The 21,641-nt window shown below is 37.2% G+C and overlaps 2 protein-coding genes across 2 annotated transcripts; both read left to right on the plus strand.

Moving 5' to 3' along the window:
* Nucleotides 1–4,269: 4,269 nt before the first annotated feature.
* On the plus strand, nucleotides 4,270–5,214 carry LOC100342355 (olfactory receptor 5W2-like). The gene has a single exon (XM_008270944.2). It carries the CDS (start codon nucleotides 4,282–4,284, stop codon nucleotides 5,212–5,214), a length of 933 nt encoding a protein of 310 aa, XP_008269166.1. The 5' UTR covers nucleotides 4,270–4,281.
* A 7,278-nt stretch (nucleotides 5,215–12,492) lies between these two features.
* Nucleotides 12,493–13,425, plus strand: LOC100342102 (olfactory receptor 5W2-like). Its single transcript, XM_002708914.3, has one exon. It carries the CDS (start codon nucleotides 12,496–12,498, stop codon nucleotides 13,423–13,425), a length of 930 nt encoding a protein of 309 aa, XP_002708960.2. The 5' UTR covers nucleotides 12,493–12,495.
* Nucleotides 13,426–21,641: the final 8,216 nt, after the last annotated feature.

Genomic DNA, 21,641 nt, shown 5'->3' on the forward strand with positions numbered 1-21,641 from the left:
ACAAATAGCTATGATATGGAATCAACCCAGATGTCCATCAACTGATGACTAGACAAATAAATTCTGGTATATATACACTATGGAATACAAATAAGCTATAAAAAATTAAATCCTTCAGCATAGTTTTTTTTTTTAAAGATTTATCTATTTGAAAGGCAGGGGGAGAGAGAGAAAGAGAGAGAGTGAGAGAGGGAGGGAGAGAGAGAGAGAATCCTCCATCATTGATTCAGGTAGAAGCCTGACTTACTACGCCACAGTGCCGGCTCCTCAACATAGATTTTTTTATGCTTCTTAAATTCATAGCAAAAACGGGCATTTATTAGTGTCAGTATCTACACTGTGTAACATCAAGAGAAGTAGACTATTAGGAACAATAATGCTATAAACATTCATCCCAATGAAGCTAAAATATATCACTTACTTCACTAACTGGAATCATATTCTCATCCCCCAACCATCCACAGATTAAATGTCCATGTCACATTCTCTACACTCAGTCAATTCTTCCTTTAATTATGTATGAAGTACTCATGTCAGAATTCTCTTCTATATTTAAGGCTGTATGTGCTTTAAATTCCCTTCTGTCCTTAGTAATAGAAGTAGAAAAATCTCATCTTTGCTACTCTACAACCTATCGTGTTCAGTGATACATCGTCAAATGTTCTATCATTCATGAGAAAATATAAATGTTTCCAAGTAAGGGAATATCTGGCATTAAACTGAGATTGCTAGCAAACTCATGCAAGCACAGTTCTTTTTTTTTTTTTTTAATTTGACAGATAGAGTTAGACACTGAGAGACAGAGACAGAGAGAAAGGTCTTCCTTCCATGATTCACCCCCAAAATGGCCACGACGGCCGGAGCTATGCCCACCCGAAGCCAGGAGCCAGGTGCTTCCTCCTGGTCTCCCACGCGGGTGCAGGAGCCCAAGGACTTGAGCCATCCTCCACTGCCCTCCCGGGCCACAGCAGAGAGCTGGACTGGAAGAGGAGCAACCAGGACTAAAACCCAGCGTCCATATGTGATGCTGGTGCCGCAGGCGGAGGATTAACCTAGTGAGCCACAGCGCTGGCCCCAAAGCACAATTCGTAAATGAGTCATTCTTACACAGGAGATTTCATAGTAAAAAAAAAAAAAAATCCTAAGACCCACAGAATGTGTGCTGTTTGTTTACTACTCTACACATTACACAGCCTAAAGTAGTTAAAAATATTTAGTATACAATTATGTTTGCAAATTCTTTAACTAAGGACAGAGGGAATTTAAAGCACATACAGCCTTAAATATAGAAGAGAATTCTGACATGAGTACTTCATACATAATTAAAGGAAGAATTGACTGAGTGTAGAGAATGTGACATGGACATTTAATCTGTGGATGGTTGGGGGATGAGAATATGATTTCAGTTAGTGAAGTAAGTGATATTTTTTAGCTTCATTGGGATGAATGTTTATGGCATTATTGTTCCTAATAGTCAAAAGGCACAGGCAAGCCCGACATTCATCATATGTTGCATGAAGAAACAAAAAGTATTCCATCCATAAAATTGAACGTGATTTAGTCACAAAAGGGGTCCTTGAGAGCATGATGCTAACTGAAAGAAGACTAACACAAAAGGCCTCATGTTCTGCAATGTTGTTTATATTTGAGGCCCAGAATACCCAAACATATCAAGCCAGAATGGTGATTATAGTTTTCAGGGGCCAAGGGGAGAGGAGCCATTTGAATGGCTGCTAATGGAGATGTGCTCCCTGTGAATGTGAAGAAAACTCTCTGTGTGTAGATCATGATAAACTCTGCAAAAAATTATGAAAACGTGAGGATTAACATCCAAAGAGGTATTCACTTTAAAAATGGGAATTTTAAAGTGCACACATTATATCTCATTAAAAATATCACTGAAAGCAAGTAGTAGTCCATTAAGATGGTGAAAAAGATTGCTTCATGGGCCGGCGCCGCGGCTCACTAGGCTAATCCTCCGCCTTGCGGCGCCAGCACATCGGGTTCTAGTCCCGGTCGGGGTGCCGGATTCTGTCCCAGTTGCCCCTCTTCCAGGCCAGCTCTCTGCTGTGGCCCGGGAGTGCAGTGGAGGATGGCCCAAGTCCTTGGGCCCTGCACCCCATGGGAGACCAGGAGAAGCACCTGGCTCCTGCCATCAGATCAGCATGGTGCGCCAGCCGCAGCACGCTGGCCGCGGCAGCCTATGGAGGGTGAACCAACGGTAAAGGAAAACCCTTCTCTCTGTCTCTCTCTCTCACTGTCCACTCTGCCTGTCAAAAAAAATTAAAAATTAAAAAAAAAAGATTGCTTCATCAATGGAAGAAAAAATAACAATGTAACGGGTTTCAAAATGATCAAGTAGGGTGTTGAGTTTCATTAGATTCTGCTTTAACTGGACAAGGATGATGTAGATTATATCCTATCGTATAAGCCTGTGTATGTATACAATGCTTCTATAATATAAAACTAATTAGAAGTTTTCATCCTGACACACAGAAGTTGGGTGACAGTAATGAAGAAATAAACTTTTCATTTCCAGAGATATGGATATATTCACAGGGGAAAATACAGAACCAGAAACATAATTGATCACGTTTTCATAATCCCAAACCTGAGGGACGTCGCTTCAGAGACTCAAGTCCCAAATGCTATCAGGTAAAATAAAATGCTATGTGCCTAGCATTCAGCTACTGAAGATCTGGTCACCTCAGGTAAGGTCCTGAATTTTAGAATTCAGAATATAGAGTGAAAATTATACCTTTTTCTTGAAGAAAAGCATGAGTGGTTTGTAAATGAATCATAAGAGTTTATATAATTGAATGTATTTTGAAATTCTATAAGCTAAAATAATATTTTCTTTTCAGATGTATGTTCTCTGAACAAAACAATGCTCACAAAATAGTACTTTACTTGCTATTGTAATCTAGGTTCATTAGAAATGTTTTAATCCTTGTAGCATGGGGTGAGTTTATATGTGAATTTAGGAAGTGGGGTTCTGTGTGTCAATTAACTAATAATTGATGTGTCATGTTGCAAATAATATGTACAAATTCAAATCCATGTGGACCACAGATTATGCATACTTACGCTTAAAAAGCTCACAAATATTCAATTCCTATATATTAATTCTTACACATAAGGAGGTACACATATCTAAATAGATGACACAAACACAGACACAGAGGTGAAGGAAGAGAAGCCCATATATCTCTGAAATCCTATTGTCCCTCACTGCATCTTCATTTTTAAGACAAAGTCTAGTGCATTTAGAAACCAGTGCAGGGAGCAGGTGTTTCACTGGCACTTAAGAATCCCAGGTCTCACATTCTATGATGTATGCCTGGTCCCCAACTCCAGATTTCTGTTGATGTTAGGTAGTGATGATGGCTCAAGTACTTGGATTCCTGTAATCCACACAAGAGATACGATTGATCCTGGCTCCTGACTTTGACATAAATCCTGTCCCAGATATTGTGGTTATTTATGGACTGAAACAGTGGGTGAGAGTTCTCCCTATCTGCAGCTGTCTGTCTGTGTCTCTTTGTCTTTCTCTGACTCCTGAATACAAAAGTAAAACTTTTTTAAAAAATATAAAATATATGTGAGGTTGTGAAGTTTAATTTTGTGCTTAGCTTTTATCTTTTAGATGTCTAGAGGCTCTTCTTTGACTTCAGATCCCAGCTACAAATGATAATGAGCACTGTGGTAAATCCACAAAAATTTTCCATAAGATAAGTCAATAATAAATATTTATCACTTCTATCCAATAATAAAGACAAAAATTAGACTAAGAAATGTGCCTAGTAATTTTCTGTTATTTGTAATCAACAGGTTCGTTGTTTCAAAACTAATACAATGACCTTCTAACCTCTGAAGAACATAAAATTAGATAATGCTCTTGTTTCCACGAATGCACCTTTCTAAGACTGGTTCTCCCTGCACAGGTTTTGAAGATATAGTGAGACTGCAATACAATAAAAAAGTGTGAGTATTCCTCCAGGACCAAGAAGAATAAGGCAGAGAAATGAAGGAACCTGTAGAAAGTCTCATACTTCATGAATGACACCTAGATTTCAAAGATTCCCAGCTCTCTATTCAGATATTTTTATTATTGCCAAAAAGATGCATTGCTTGTTTACAGAGCAACACACAACAGATTATTTTTCTGAGGACTAAAATCAAAAATACAGATGCTACTGGTGATTTCCATATATGGATGTATAGAAGAATTCAACATCTACCTGTTTTGTCATTTTTTCATACATTAGAAAACAAAGAAGAATGGACAGAGGAAACTGCTCATCCTTGAATGAATTCATTTTCTTGGGAATCACTACTGACACGGATACCAAACTGATCCTTTTCAGTGTGTTTCTACTTGTCTATCTCACTAACCTCCTGGCAAACCTTGGAATGATCATCTTAATTAGACTGGATTCCCAGCTGCACACCCCAATGTACTTTTTCCTCAGCCACCTCTCTTTCTGTGACGTCTGCTACGCCACTGCAATTGGACCCAGGATGCTGGTGGACATATTTGCCACAGACAGGTCAATTCCCTTCTATGGCTGTGCTCTGCAGTTCCTGATCTTCTGTATCTTTGCAGACTCTGAGTGTCTGCTGCTGGCAGTGATGGCCTTTGATCGCTACAAGGCCATTAGCAACCCCTTGCTCTACACAGTCAACATGTCCAGCAGGGTGTGCTCCCTGCTCATGGCTGGGGTTTACCTGGTGGGAATGGCAGATGCATTGATACATACATCATTAACATTCCGCTTATGTTTCTGTGGGTCTAAAGAGATTAATCATTTCTTCTGTGATATCCCTCCTCTGCTACTACTCTCCTGCTCAGACACACAGGTCAATGAGTTGGTGATCTTCACTGTTTTTGGTTTCATTGAAATGAGTACTATTTCCGGAGTTCTTGTTTCTTATTGTTACATCATCTCATCCATTTTGAAGATCCGCTCTGCTGAGGGACGGTTCAAAGCTTTCTCCACCTGCACCTCCCACTTAACCACAGTTGCGATTTTCCAAGGCACTATGCTCTTCATGTACTTCAGGCCAAGTTCTTCCTACTCTCTAGATGAGGACAAGATGACCTCACTGTTTTACACCCTGGTGATTCCCATGTTGAACCCTCTGATTTACAGCCTGCGGAACAAGGATGTGAAACAGGCTCTGGACAAACTGAAAAATAAAAGGTGCTTTTAAATATATACATTAGACCTAGGTACACATATGTTAATAACAATTCGTGTTGTTTTAAAATAGTATTTGTCGTTAGTACACACAAAAAAGTAACAGCTTAAGAATATGAGAACTTATAGTAAAGTTTGATGATTAAAAAATAATGCACTTCTCTAAACATTGTTTTTTGGTATGTGTCTGTAATTAATAACTGAAACACATTCTATGGATAATTTATAGCTTACAATCATTCCAAAGATTTATTTATTATTTCATTGTGGCATTATTTCAATTATATTTAGATTCATTAATTGTTCAATAATTGCGTATATGAACATTTAGATATTTTATATTTTATGATAAATCCTGTACTTTCTGTACTACCCAATTTTACATTCTAGTGGAAATAAGAGACATTAAAACTGAACATTAAATAATTCACAATGTCCTTCAAAATTATTAAATTGAAAGGCCATTGTCTCTAATATGGAGCAAAGTTTCTACATCCAATGTGCAGGAGAAAGTCATCTTGGGATGGAGATATTAAGTCTCAGATGTAGAAAGATACAAGTGGGATTAAAAAAGGACTGTAGGTGGAGGTTTTCACATTAAAGCTGTCTAGCAGTGAACAGGTCCATGCTGCCTGGGAAGCAAAGAAGAGCAACCAGTTTAGGTTATAAAAAGTAAATGAAAGGATCTTAGTATAATGCATACGGTTCCACTCATGACAATCTTCAACTTCTCCATCATTTCTCCAGGGAAATTTACTTACTTATCAACCTTTTTAAAATAATTCTCTGTGGTTTCTAAACAACCTTTCCTTAATGAAGCACTTAGTACTATTGTCCTATTTCTTAAACCAGTAAACCAGTGTCTTCAGTATGACATTGCAAATATTCTTTGTTCAAAGACTGAGCCACCCATTCCTATCTCCAAAGCACCTTCTCATGTGAGACACCAAATAGGAAATGTATAAATAATAAAATTACCAGATAACCGAAGCATTTTGAACCTTATTATATGTCAATCAAATTAACTAATGGTTATTTATTTATTTGAGAGTACTTGAAAAAGATTGTGGAAAATGGAGTGAAAGTATATTTACTTTGGTGAAACATATTTTGCAGTGTATGGTTAATTTTTCATAGTATGCATTTTCATGGACTTTTAGAAGACCATTTGTATGCATGGTTTTCAAAAATTGTTGCACCATGATAAACAAACCTTTCAATTCTGTTTTACATGAACATTTTTCACTTAAATAGAAGATACATAGAAATCACTTTTGTGAAATTAATAAAATGTTTATGCATACCAAGGTAATGAGTGTATAGAGAGATAGATAAAAATTCCATGAGAACTATACAGCCTACATCTGTGTATGATGTGTTTATTTGCCTGTTCTCATTCTCTTCTCTAGTTTCCTAAGGGCTATATCTCTAAATTGTTGAGAAAACATGGATATGGCCATATGTTTGAAGGACTGTATAAGACACCAGGCCACTGTTAATTATACTTTATAATTATAGCAGCTAAAACTACTGAACTTTTAAGGTTTCTCGGATGACAATGAGAAACATCCTTCAAGGAAAACATTGCAGAATAGAAGTAAAACCCAAGAAGTTCCTCTGCTTTCCAGGAGACTGAGGGGAAATGCCATAGGTTTTAGAAGGTATCATGATGGGAAAAACCTGACAGATTTTTGTGTTACACAAAGGCTTTATGGGTGTCTGCCTACACCATTATTTTCTCAATTAACCCATGCTGTTTAGCAAGTATGACTTACCGCTATGGGTTTTTTCCCATATGTAATTCTAATTCATAAAGTGAGCTTTTGAAAGGTGATGATTTTACAAGGCATAGTGCTCACAAAAGGGTTAAGCTCCCTATAAAATATTTCCTGAGTGCTCTCTTGTATCTTCTGTCATGGCAGGAGAGCAAAAAGATAGAGCTTTCCATAAACTGGTAAAGAACTCTCACCAAGGAGCTGGAGTTGTGACTCGGCATGTTAACCTGCTGCTTGCTACATCAGCATCCCATACCATGGTGCCAGTTCAAGTCCTGGCTACTCCATTTCTGATCCAGCTGCATGCTAATGCACTGGGAAGGCAGCAGAATATGGCCCAAGTAATTGGGTTAGCCTATTAAGAGACCAGGTTAGAGTTCCTGGTTGCCAGCTGCTGGCTGCTGGCTGCTGGCTTCTGCCTAGACCAGACATTACTGGTGCAGCCATTTGGGGAGTACACCAGTGACAGAAGATCGCTCTTTGTACTTGTGTTTTTCCCTCTTTGTCACTCTGCTTTTCAAGTAAATAAATTATTTTTAAAATGATTTTTAAAAATGCGTTCTGACCAGACACCAAGTCTGCCAGAGCTCTGATTTGGACTTTCCAGTCTATAAAACTGTGAAAGATAAATTTCCATCTTTTAAAAGAGAATTAGTGTTTGCTATTTGTTATAGAAGTGCAAACAAACTATATTAAATAGTAAGACGACAAACCCTTGTTTCATAACCATATATCCCTCTTAGAATTATATCTATGGGGCCAGTGCTGTGGCACAGCGGGTTAAAGCCCTGGCTTGAAGTGCCGGCATCCTGTATGAGCACCGGTTCTTATCCCGGCTGCTCCTCTTTCAATCCAGCTCTCTGCTATGGCCTGGGATAGCAGTAGAAGATGGCCCAAGTCCTTGGGCACCTGCACCCATGTGGGAGACCAGGAAGAAACTCCTGGCTCTTGGCTTTGGATTGGCACAGCTCCAGCCGTTGTGGCCATTTGGGGAGTGAACCAGCAGATGGAAGACTTCTCTCTCTCTGTCTCTACCTCTCTCTGTAACTCTGTCTTTCAAATAAATAAAATAAATATTTAAAAAATTATATCTCTAAAGTCTGTTCTCTTTATATTAATAAAAATTTAAAACAGAAACTATTTTTTGAAATCACATTATTTAGCATTTTAAAGCCATTGATAACTCAAGGAACAGTTTGGGATGATGTACTAGAGTGTTTCTGTCTCACAAATTCTGTAGAAATATGGAATAGGACGTCAAACAGGTTTGAACTAGCACAGGGTTTCCATTTCTATTTTCATTGTTTCCTTTCAATATAGTTTCTCTAAATTGTACCTTTCTTTCACATCAACAAATGATTGATATGGCAATCCAAATGCAGTCTTACCAAAGATTTGTGGAGTAGGTTAATGCTGCTGTTATGTTTCTATACCTTCACTCCTTGCTTCGTCCTTGCTGCTGAATTCCTATACTTAGTAATGAAAAAGCAACACAATATTTGTAGATATGTATAACATTGCCTACTTCAATTCTATTTCACACAAAAGAGAGGGCTGGTTTAGATTATTTTGATGTCCCTTCCAAGTGCTACCTTCTTTATCTATGAGTTACGATTCTGCTTCTGTACAAACCAACTCTCAACACTGGAATTTGCTTTAGAAAGATGAGTCGCTTTTTGTTCATACAAAACAAATACATTATATCTTTAGTGGTTTTTTTTTTTTTACCTAAAATAATAGTTATAATGTTGCTCACTAGGAAGTTTGAGTTTCAGAAGGTCTATATTTTCAAACATGACCTTGTGAACAGGACTCTTATTCCAAGTCAGAACTTCATGCATCTGTTGTAGTAGCGGACATCCAATTTTATTATTGCTGAAGTCCATAGCAATGTAAGCCTCAGCGCCATATTATGACCCAACCATAGAATGACTGCGGTGAAATTGACTTTGATCAGAACTAAAAGTATTTCATTGTTAAAATAAAAATAAAAATACTAAAGGAAGGAGGAAGGATCTATTTATATGCAATACATGAAATTTGTTCCCCTTATGTAAATAAGAAAAATTGAAAATAAAGGAAGTTGGCATCTGTTTCTAAAAAAAAATCACACACTTCTTAGGATGTCAAACAATTGTCAATATTATTCACTAACAACACAAACAAGAATTAGCATTCTAGTTTGTAAGGCTGTGTGGAGATATTTACTATAATTGGAAATAAAATTCTCTATGGCCAAAAACTTCTATTCCTACCTTCTTACTGAAGATAAGTTAGTGAATATTATCACTGAAAAGTAAGCACAGAAACATTCACCACTGCAGTATTTGTAATAATGTAAAATTAAACATGTCCAAAATTTTTATCAATGCAGATTACGAGGTAAAAAGTGTTCTTTAAAGAGCCAGAAGAGGGCAGACGAATGGCACCGAACTTAAAACACCACTCAAGATGTGCACACCCCTTATCAGAGTGCCTGAATTCTAGTCCAGGCTTTGCTCCCGATTCCAGCTTTCTGCTAATGATCACTCTGGGAGGCAGAGGTGCTGTCTCGAGCAGCCCGGTCCCTGCCATTCATGAGAGAGACCTGCATTAAATTCCCAGCTCTTGGCTTTTACTTGGCCTTGTTCAGGCATTTAGGAGAATGAACAATGGATGGGAACTATCTCTGTCACCACTGCCCTTCAAAATAAATAAATAGATAGATGATAGATAAATAACCAGTTGGTATATATTTTATTGTATACAAGCAATAAACTTTGTGTTGCAATCATTGAATTGTGTGCTTGAATAATAAAAACAGCCATAGCTAATACTTAATAGATTAGCATATTCTGACTTTGTTTCTAGTTATTTTATTTGGCATCCATAGAAAGCAGGGAATATAATAAAGTGTGGCAATTATGACAGACATGGACAGAAATTTTTAGATTAATTTTATCCTCTTACTGGTTCTTACATATATCTACACACACACACACACACATACGTATGTTGCTGATATCCAATTTGTATAGAGGAAATTATTATTTTTAAAAATTTTCTTTCTTTAAAGATTTATTTATTTATTTGAAAGTCAGAGTTACACAGAGAGAGGAGAGGCAGAGAGAGAGAAAAAGAGAGAGAGAGAGAGAGAGGTCTTCCATCCTCTGGTTCACTTCCTAGATGGCCAATCCGAAGCCAGGAACCAGGAGCCTCTTCCAGGTCTCCCACATGGGTGCAGGGACCCAAGGACTTTGGGCCATCTTCTACTGCTTTCTCAGGCCATAGCAGAGAGCTGAATCGAAAGTGGAGCAGCTGGGTCTCGAACTGGCGCCCATATGGAATGCCAGCAACTCAGGCCAGGCCATTAACAGACTGCGCCACAGCGCTGGCCCCTTAAAATGTTTCTATAGGAACAGATAGTTAAGTGAGTTTAATACAATATTTTAAGGACCTGACCATCAATATTGGATCACTTCTCAAATGTCATTCTCATTTTGTGATTTGTCTACCTTTGAATATTTTAATTATTCTCACATAATAGAGATGTGCATATATATATATATATACACACACACTTATATATATCACATATATCTAACATACACTAGCCTAATGACAAATTTTTGACCTCACACATTTACTGAATTGTTTGGTGAAACTCTGTGCTATAAAATATGGAAAACTAGTTAGAAGTGTATAAGCAGATTAAAAAAAAATACAAAAGTCAATAAACAGTATTCTAGATGTGGTGGACAGTCATGAACCCCTTAAAACAAACACATTCAAGTGGAAGAGAGGAATCAGATGAAAATGCAACAGATAAATTTCGCGTATTTAAAAAGTGAAAGAATCTTTTCAGAAATGGGAGAGACAGGATGAACAGTGAAAACGACACGAACAGCACTGAATACGTATCTGTTCTGTTAGAGCTGATATCTCATTTCATTAGAGGAGGATGTAGATCCATGGTAGCCATGAAGCATAATGTTAAAAAATTCCCAGTAAGTTTCTGACATTGCTCAATGCAGTCTCTAGTAAAGAACTATTCAGGGTCTGCTAAAGGTGGTGCAGTAGTCACAAGGGAAATACTGAGCCAGGAATCTAATTAATCACATTTGGGTAACACGTAACAGTGAAGATAGATGCTTGAGAGAATTAAATCCCAATAGTTAAAGGTAAAAATAAAATGTGCTCGCCTATTGTTCAAGGACCGGAGAGAATCAGTAGGACTCTCAACTCAGGTAGGCCGATGATAGATAAATTTAAAAATATATAGGAAAAATAAGATCTTTTATGGAAAATTGAGGAATCAAGTATTGAAAAATTTATAAATTAAGGATTTCATACTTCCTATCAGCTTAGTAAACTCAGCAATCTAATGGCCAAAATATATTTTTGTGACACAGCAGGGTGATTTGAATTGTGTCAATTGCTATTTATATAAGAATAATATGGATTTTATTTATTTAGATTTTTATTGCAATTAATAAGTAAACCATTACTTTTTTTAAAATAATTGCTCTGCCAGTGATAATGTGCATCAATATCTGAAATGTTTTCTTATTTTATCCAACTAATAAGAGAGGTAAGCATTACAAATATCAATGTATGTAAATTCAAGTCCACATATAGTGGACCCCATATCTAAGTGTCAAAGAAATAACAATCAAACCATCAACCATATTCTAATTTTAATTCATCAACAGATAAACACACACCCAACTCCACATCTGTCTGTAATAGTACACATAACAACAAAAAACAGAAGCCTCTATATCCCAGGAACATTTACTACTTCTCTCTGATTTTATTCTACTCGAAGGTCAACTTAAAAACTAGCAGCTATTGTTATATCCTATTATTCAGGATTCTTTTCAGCACTTATCTTTGTATTTTTCATAGGTGGTTCTTTGAGGCATATTACTCAAAGTAGTTATAAATACATGGCAAACCAGTGATGAACAATGATAGATTAATGCAATAAAATACATTTCAGTGTTCAGCAAAAATAAAACACCACACCAAAACAGTATTATGAGAATGTGGATTTATTGATTTAGATGCAATATCATTGCCAGTGATAAAATCAACTGTGTTTTTTGAATAATACAGTAAATACAACCCTTATGGTGAAATATATACCATGTTTACTCTTGTCTTCTAGTGTGTCTCTAAATTTGGAATATCTTTCATAAGAGTTTGAGAGGAGCCAGCTTTCAGTTTATTCAAAGCCACTTTCTGAAAGTAAGTGACAGGGGCCAAGAAAAGCCACACACCTTATGAATTCCATACAAATTTAAGATCAAATTTTTAAACTTCTTTTGCTAGATATATTTATATACTTTTGGAACACTGTAATTTCTATTCAAAAGTGTACTTGCCTGGAAATTTTTGAAGGTAAACATATCTGCAGAAACAGATTACAGACTTCGTTATGGAAAATAGTAATGGATAACCAGAAATTTCAAATACAAACCCATTACTCACTTGATTTTTTGTTGTTGCTTTAGAGTTTAGAACAAGAACAAAGAAGAATGGACAAAGAAAATTGCTCCGCAGTAACTGAATTCTTTCTTTTGGGAATTACGAACAACTTTGGAATGAAGGTAACTCTGTTCATCACATTCCTTATTGTTTATCTAGTTAACCTCCTGGCAAATCTTGGAATGATCATCTTAATTAGACTGGATTCCCGGCTGCACACCCCAATGTACTTTTTCCTCAGCCACCTTTCATTCTGTGACCTCTGCTACTCCACTGCAATTGGACCCAGGATGCTGGTCGACATATTTACCAAGAACAAATCAATTTCCATCACTGGCTGTATCATGCAATTTTTCATCTTGTATATGTTTGTTGATGCTGAGTGTTTACTGCTGGCAGTGATGGCCTTTGATCGCTACAAGGCCATTAGCAACCCCTTGCTCTACACAGTCAACATGTCTACCAAGATGTGTTCTCTGTCCATGGTTGGGGTTTACCTGGTGGGAATGGCAGATGCATTGATACATACATCGTTAACATTCCGCTTATGTTTCTGTGGGTCTAAAGAGATTAATCACTTCTTCTGTGATATCCCTCCTTTGCTACTACTGTCCTGCTCAGATACACAGGTCAATGAGTTGGTGATCTTCACTGTTTTTGGTTTCATTGAGCTGAGTACCATTTCAGGAGTTCTTGTCTCTTACTGTTACATCATCTCATCCGTTTTGAAGATCCGCTCTGCTGAGGGACGGTTCAAAGCTTTCTCCACCTGCACCTCCCACTTCACTGCAGTTGCGATTTTCCAGGGCACTATCCTCTTCATGTACTTCAGGCCAAGTTCTTCCTACTCTCTAGATGAGGACAAGATGACCTCACTCTTTTACACCCTGGTGATTCCCATGTTGAACCCTCTGATTTACAGCCTGCGGAACAAGGATGTGAAAGAGGCCCTAGAGAAACTGAGAAGCCGTGTGTGCTAAGGTAAATGGGCAGACTGTAAATAAATATGTATTTATGTACACAAAAAAGTGTATCCTTGTCAATTTCTTCAAATTATATTAGAATATAAAGTCATCTCATATACCTTAGTTTCACTTAATGTGTATTTTACAAAACCTCCCTGGCATTTCCCTACAGAAACATGCCATAGCCAGGCACTTAAAGCAATTCTGAGTCACCATGGTGTCTATCAAGCCACTATTTCTCATTAGACATCAGTTCTTTGACTGTGGGGCATATTTTAAAATTAATATTTCAAGGGTCCTTGACGTTTATGTAGACAAGAATTCCAAACACGGGCTCAAATGAAGCAGACAACATGGTGAGGTTTAACATTTTCTTAGAGAGTGAGAGAAATACATGGGAACACGAAGGCTTTATTTGAGGGAGAGGAAGTTCAGAAAGGTGAACCGGGAGTTCCATACCAGACAGCAGATCAGGGGCCACATGCAGGCATCCACGGGCTGGAGTCATGTGGAAAAAAAAACATGCAGGCAGGAGTGACCACAAATATAGAGGTGAGCAGGAGAAACAGGAGGGAAATGGTCAACCAGCCTTGCACACCAAGAGGCCCTGGGTGAACAGTGGGGAAAAATGGCCAAATGACCACTTGTCCGAGACGCACACAAGAGAGTAGGGGCAGGCTCAGGTTGCTCCATGCCTCTTATTTGCCTCCAAAAGTGGACTGGTTATGGTTAGGTAGTCTGATTGACAGGTGGGTGGATTTGATGCGCCAGGGGGCGTGGTCTCCAGCTCCTGAGCCTAATCCTATCTCCCTGCCCAAATCTACAATAATTTATTTATAAAGTCCATTATACTTGTTACATCTCTCAGGATTTATCTACGATTCTATAGTCATGTCAATGCTTGATTTTTTGAAACCTGAGGAATTGAGTATTGAGGAATTTGTAAAGGGATGGTTTTACACCGATTACCCAGTTAAATAAACTTGCAATCTAAGGGCCAAGTGATATTTTACTATTATACATATGTGAATTTCACCAAATTCATTTGCCATTTGTGAAAAGAACATAAAAATTTCACTTATGTATATTTTAATCAATATTCATAAGTAAACCATTTTAGTCTGCGATTTTATATTTCACCTCATTACCATGATTATGAGTAATTATATGAATCAAAATTATTTAATTATTAAATATTGTCTAGATTCTTGAAGTCTTTAGAACATTTCAGGACGTATACTCCACACACATTGGAGAGAGTCCCAGTGGTGTCTCAACACTGGCCCCTGGAAGCCTGAAATTTAAAAAGATTAATTGGAAGAGAAAATATCTAAACAACAAAGCATTGAAGCAGCTTCTTGGTCACTATTAATTGCATACAGCAGGATTCAGAAATACCGGCACGTCCTAAAGGTAAAATGTGTCAGTAAAAGGGGAACGGAATGGGGAAATTTTGAAAATTCACAGCTTGGTCAGAGAAAGAAAGAAGAAAAGGCATGTTCAGGACAGGAGAGTGTGTTGTAGAAATTGCTTCCTACAGAGATTATCACTGTGAAAAGGAGAAAGTGCTTATCTTTCAGTGGGGGGTGGGGTTAACGCCTGGCCTGAAGCTCAGGCATTCTATATGGGCTCCGGTTCTAGTCCCCGCTACTCCTCTTCCAATCCAGCTCTCTGCTATTGCCTGGGATAGCAGTGGAATATGGCCCAAATGCTTGGGCCCCTGCACCCTCGTGGGAGACCTGGAGGAAACTCCCGGCTCCTGGCTTTGGTTTGGCACAGCTCCGGTCTTTGCAGCCATCTGGGGAGTGAATGAGCAGATGGAAGACCGACCTCTCTCTCTCTCTCTCTCTCTACCTCTCTCTTTGTAACTATGTATTTCAAATAAATAAAATAAATCTTAAAAAAAAAAAGACAGTGGGAGAAGCTTATAATTCAAGATCACCCAAGAAGCTCTGAAGAGCAGAATGATCTCTTGACGCTCCATGGTGCTTCCAACAGGTTCATTCAAGACTGCATTTAGATGCCTTTCCCTGAGTTCAGCCAGTGAAATGCTCATCAGGTGGAACCATGCTTCAGGTAGCACAGGTGTTACTCATGATGGTGGCTGACCTGGAGTCATTCGTGTGGTAGTTCATTTCACAAGCACTCAAAGTGTAAGTTAGAGCTTCACGGTGGTTCTGCCAAGACTTAAAAGGAAAGCCTGAAAAGCCAATCAAACATTTGTGACAGCATTGGAGCCCTGCAAGAATCCACCGATGGGGCAATGTCCAGTGGAACTGTTGGAGTGGAACCAAGGAGGGGATTCCAAACAGATAGTGACCAGCCATATGCAATATACGCCTAGGAGAGCCATTGGCATCCGTTTGAATCCTGAGAGAAGCCATGTGGACTGCAAGTAAATGGGCTATAAAGGTGCAGTCTCTATCAGGTAGATGTCAAAGACTGTGTAAGACAACCTGGGAGTCAAGTCAAGCACGGGCTGTGTATTTCAAGATTCTAAAAAAATTGGAATAAGTCTGCATCTACCCCCATGAAGTATATTAGTAACTCATGACTGCCAAATCCCATTCTATTCACAAGAGAATTGAGCAAATGCGTGTATTCTAAATTTTGATAACAGTAGTAGTATTTGGAATTTTATAAATAAAATATAGTATATTTATTAATATACTGTCTACAGCAAAGGAAGTCAATGAACTACACTGCATGCAACCCTATGAAGGAATCTCGCCTATAATGTGTGAACGAATCTAAACATAAAAGTGTGTAGAGTGGCCCGTGCTGTGGCGCAGCAGGTTGAAGCCTGCAGCTTCGGCTTCCCATATGGTCTCCTGTTTGAGTCCTGGCTACTCCACTTCCGATTCAGCTCTCTGCTATGGCCTGAGAAAGCAGTAGAAAATGGCCCAACTCCTTAGGACCCTGCACCCACATGGGAGACCTGGAAGAAGCTCCTGGCTCCTGGCTTTGGATCAGCTCAGCTCTGGCCTTTTCGATCATTTGAGGAGTAAACAGCAGAACAGAAGACTTCTTTCTCTGTGTGTGTGTCTCTACTTCTCTATAACTCTGGCTTTCAAATAAATAAAATAAATATTTACAAAAAAAGTATGTAGAATGAATAATTTCACTTACATGTGGATTTTAGAAATGTCATATTGACAGTTAATTCATGTTATGTCCCACAGTCTGAAATGCTGGCTGTATTTCTGCTTTTTGATGTGGGCTTGGGGTGCAGGAATGTTTTCCTTTCTGAAAACTCATTTGCTGTTTGTTATTGACACACACATACTTGAAAGTGTGTATATACTTTAGAATATGTTTTCACATTAAAGGGCTTTCAAAAATTACAGATCATGCGGAATCAGTTTGTAGACAACTGCAATATTTTAGTATTATTTCTTTTATCTTTTTTTTTTTTTTTTTGACAGGCAGAGTGGACAGTGAGAGAGAGAGACAGAGAGAAAGGTCTTCCTTTGCCGTTGGTTCACCCTCCAATGGCCGCCACGGCGGGCGCACCGCGCTGATCCGATGGCAGGAGCCAGGTACTTATCCTGGTCTCCCATGGGGTGCAGGGCCCACGCACCTGGGCCATCCTCCACTGCACTCCCTGGCCACAGCAGAGAGCTGGCCTGGAAGAGGGGCAACCAGGACAGAATCCGGCGCCCCGACCGAGACTAGAACCCGGTGTGCCAGCACCGCAAGGTGGAGGATTAGCCAAGTGAGCCGTGGCGCCGGCCAGTATTATTTCTTAAAACTCCCAGCAGTTTCTTGTACATGCTACCTATTCAAGCCATGCTTCTACAAGTAATAAAGTACAAAACCCTGTTAAATATTTTATTAAATAATTATCTTTTATTTAACTAAAAAGTGCTGCCTTGCTCATAGACCTGAGATGTCAATGCTACAAAGACACTGCTTTCCTTGGCTTCCCCAGTAGTGAGATTGATGAAGCTGGATTTCATTGGTATCCGTATCATGCACTGAACTTACTTGATAATGATTCATGATTCAGGGCCAGGCACCCCTTTTCTGAAGAAGAGCTTTTCTAAAGGGTCAGTTGCCTATTTGAGGGCACCAGGCACATCAAGAATGCCATTAGAATATAGATGTTTTTGTCTTTGTCTTTTTCTTTTACTCACATACTTGGCTCCGAAAACTTAAACTCTACCTTGTCCTTTCCTCCATTATTTAAAAAAAAGTATTATCCATTAAAAAACAAATCCCCATGGAAAATAATTTAAGTTATCAAATGTTTAGTTTCTATCAAACTCTGGTATTAATGAGGAGTGGAAGGAATAGTAACTGGTATAGAGGATAAGCTGTGTTTAAAATTGAAGTTTGGATTCAGCCTAAACAAAATTGCAGCCTAAGGAAATTTGGCTTCCCTTGAGAATATAAGAAGCAGAAGGAAAAATGAGACTCAAAGGGATTCAGAAGAAAATGCATAAGGATAACTCCAGAGATTCAGATAATGGTGGCAAACCTCTTGGGTAACAAAAATGTTACTTTCCTGGGTTAACCTGATGGAAAACTATTGACAATTACTTAGGTGGTTTGAGCGTTGCCTCAATAATTTCCCACAGGTGTACATATGATATTTTAGGACCGGATTTATCACAGAAGGATTGATAATTAAATATTAAAAGGTATTACAGATTATCATAAAAATAATTTTGAGGAAACATATTTTCAATGAATTTTGCCAGATGAGTAGATTGATTATGGAAAAGAAAGGAAAATTCAGTAACAGCAAATAAGTTAAACAAAAATGGCAAAAAATATATTCAGGTGAAATTTTCAGAAGAAACATGAAACTACCTGAAGTAGTGGAATAAGTAAATAAATATATGCCTTACAAATCATGCTGACATTTTCTGTTTTTTGTACACATTTTGCATAGATAGAATTTGTGGAAATTATATATATATATATGAAATTTTTTTGTCCTACAATAAGCAGTAGACATTTAAGGGCCACATAGAAACCTATGTCTGTAAGTGTGCTATAATGGTCCTTGCACTGTAAAACACAACTCACAAGATGACAAAATCATACAGAATACCTGCAGGTTGCCAGGGTATTGATATATAGTAATTTATTTAATCTATCTAATTTCTTAACTGCCTATTTGGTTCTTGAAATTATACAATTACATGACTGTCCACTTTACTTCTTATTAATGATGATATGTCTGATATCCAAGTGCCTGCTTGGTATTGATAAAGCAAATTATTTTCCAATGTGGCAAACATTCCTCTTTACTCCTTTCTGTCTTTATCACTTTGGGGATCTTTTCATGAAGAGGTACTGAAGTGAGTTTTGAATAGTCTATGGGTCATTAATTTTGAGTTTTCAAATGTCACGCATTAACATAAACACACAATTTGTGAGAATATTTAAGAGAGTTATTCTGCAAAGAAAAAAATCCGCTAATTCTACTTTATTAAGAAATTTCCCATGGAAAAATTCTGTTGAATAAGTGATGCTTCATGACTATGAGACTCTAGCAGTTTTCCCAATACTTTTCTGCTTCAGATAATACATAACATAATGAGACTATTCAGGACAACTCAGTACGCATGTAAGAATATATCAAAATAGAGTAATATGTGATTGAAGTTATATAATAAAAATGACATTGATAAGGCCAACATTCCTTTTATTTAGGATAAAGTTCTTACAACATATTTCTTAGATTTCATTTTACAGAAATTCTTGGAATGCTAAATTATGTATGTATAGTTTTACTCATATAAGACGTTTATGCTATTAGTAGTTGTATTATGCCAATTGGCAGCAGATAGATTAAATTACTATATATCAATAGAAAATGTGTTGAGTTTAGGCATTTATTTAAGTGTAAATGTGTTTCTTCTAACAACATTTTTTTTAAGTGTGAAACCCAGTAGAATTGGCACAAAATCTGGTTTTACATAGGCAGTGGTTAGTATTTGTTCTCTTTACAAAAATCTTTACTTTATGAATGTTTTTAAGGAAAAGTGGTTGCATATACATGTCTGTGCAAGGATGGAAAAATGTTTGTGGGTATGTTTTTGTTTTGTACATCACGTAATTAATGAAAAGTCTTATAGAGCACGGATGAACTAGAAAGAATGAACACTTACTGACTGTAGTCATTCCTCTTTTGCAAATTAGGCATAATATTTGCTATTAAGCTAGATTGAGAAAAAAAATTAATAGATATTACGTTTTTTCTCAATTACCTTTAACTGTATGTCATACCAGATGTTAAAACATATTATTAGATCTGTTGCTTATTCCTGAGGGACTAAATGCTGAACAACTAGGGACCAGGCACAGAGACAGTTATATAATCTAGGTCAGTCAGTGAACAATGCTGAACAATTGAAAATGTAGAAAATGTAGAGGTGCACCCAACAAAGAAATCAGTGACTATCAGGTAACTTTGTTTTTGCTGTTTTTTTTTCCTATTTTTATTGTATATTTATTTAATGTCTTTTTCCCTTTTTCCACTAAAATTATGCTATAAAATCTAGAGACTATGTAACTTAATGGAAGTGTTTATTTTAAATACTTTAATTTGTTTATTATTTTTATTTTAGGAAATTTAGTATTTATTTTATTCAAAAGGCAGAGAGAGAAGGAGGAGAGACAGAGAGACATACAAAGAGAGATCTTCCATACACTGATTCACTCCTCAAATCTCCTAACAGTCTGGGCTGGTGACCAGGCTGAAACCAGGAGCCAGGAACCCCATCCTGGTCTCCCATATGGGTGGCAGTGAACCAAGTACTTAGAACACCACAGGCTACCTTCTGGGCACATTAGCATGGAGTATATGAGCCACATCTTGTTCTAGCACTCCAATATGGGATGCCACCATTGAAAGAAGCAGCCTCTGGCATTTAAAGTAGGTTTATGCATAGTTATATGATAAATACTACCATGGATTATTGAGGTGTTCAGTCATTATTTATCATGTTCAATCTCTTATCCGTACTATTATTATTATTTAATATATTTTTAGTACAATGAAAATCATTATTTTTAAAAACAACTGTCCACAGAGATAGACATGTTAGTGAGTTTAAGCCAAGGTTCTGGAGACCCACACGGTGATCACTATATTGTTATTCAGATATCATTTTTTGTTTCCCTGTTCTTCTTCCACCTTAAATTCCACTTTTACATCTTTACAGAATGTAAGAATCATGTATACCATTGTATAGCATTTAACTAGTTTGATTAAAATGTGACAATAGAATCTAGAATCCAATTGGTGTTCCAAGGATAGTTAATTTTTTAACCAAAGAAAGATTATTTCAGAGTTATACAAAATAAATAAGGAGCAAAGAAAACAACAAAATAGTATTATAACTTTTGGAAAACTGGGATGGGGAACCAATACAGAAAACAAGCTCTCTGAGGTTAAGGGGCTGTGTATGTACAAGCATTTTTATCACATATCTTTCTCATCTGTTTGTGAGGAGATCCTATGCGTTCTTGTTGACTAGAGGACAAGGATTCGTATGTACAGTAAAACAGGGCACTTGGTGGCACCGTGACACAAGTGCTACCAGTATTCCTATGACTAGGTTAAAATATTCTTCATTATCTCTGCTGAGAAACAATGGACTTTATAAGTGAATGATTTTGTACCCACCTGATCAGTTTAATAAATTCAGCCATCTAATTGCCAAACAGTCATACTTCTTTGCCATAGCAGGGTGATTTTGGTTTATGCCATCTGTCACTTGTGTGAGTATAATATAGATTTTATTTATGTATATTTTAATTAAGGTTCATAAGTAAACACTTACCTTAAAAAAATTGACCCTAATTTATATTGTGCATCTACATTTAAAATGTTTTATAGTTTAGTAAAATTAATAATAAAAGAAATGTATTATAAATACAAATATATTATGTGTGTGTATATATATATATATTTGAGTTCAAACAGAGTATAGGCCATATCTGTTTGTCAAAGAAGTAACAAGCAGACAACAACCACATTCCAATTTTCAATTCTCAACAGATAAACACACTCTTACACCCAGTCCCACAGCCATGTACACATAACAAACAGAAAACAGAAGACTGTGTATCTCAGGAACATTTGCTATTTCTCATTTATTTTTATCTTACTGAAAGGGTCAATTTAAAAACTAACAGGGCTGGCGCTGTGCCATAGAGGGTTAAGCTACTGTCTGTGAAACCTAGATCCTATATGGGCACCTGTTTGATATCTT

This window comes from Oryctolagus cuniculus, chromosome 1 (genome assembly GCF_964237555.1).
Source record: "Oryctolagus cuniculus chromosome 1, mOryCun1.1, whole genome shotgun sequence".
NCBI classification, from domain to species: Eukaryota; Metazoa; Chordata; class Mammalia; order Lagomorpha; family Leporidae; genus Oryctolagus; species Oryctolagus cuniculus.

Bases quoted from the DNA above. Each gene is read 5' to 3' on its own strand.
- LOC100342102 (XM_002708914.3), top strand. From the start codon at position 12,496: ATGGACAAAGAAAATTGCTCCGCAGTAACTGAATTCTTTCTTTTGGGA.
- LOC100342355 (XM_008270944.2), top strand. From the start codon at position 4,282: ATGGACAGAGGAAACTGCTCATCCTTGAATGAATTCATTTTCTTGGGA.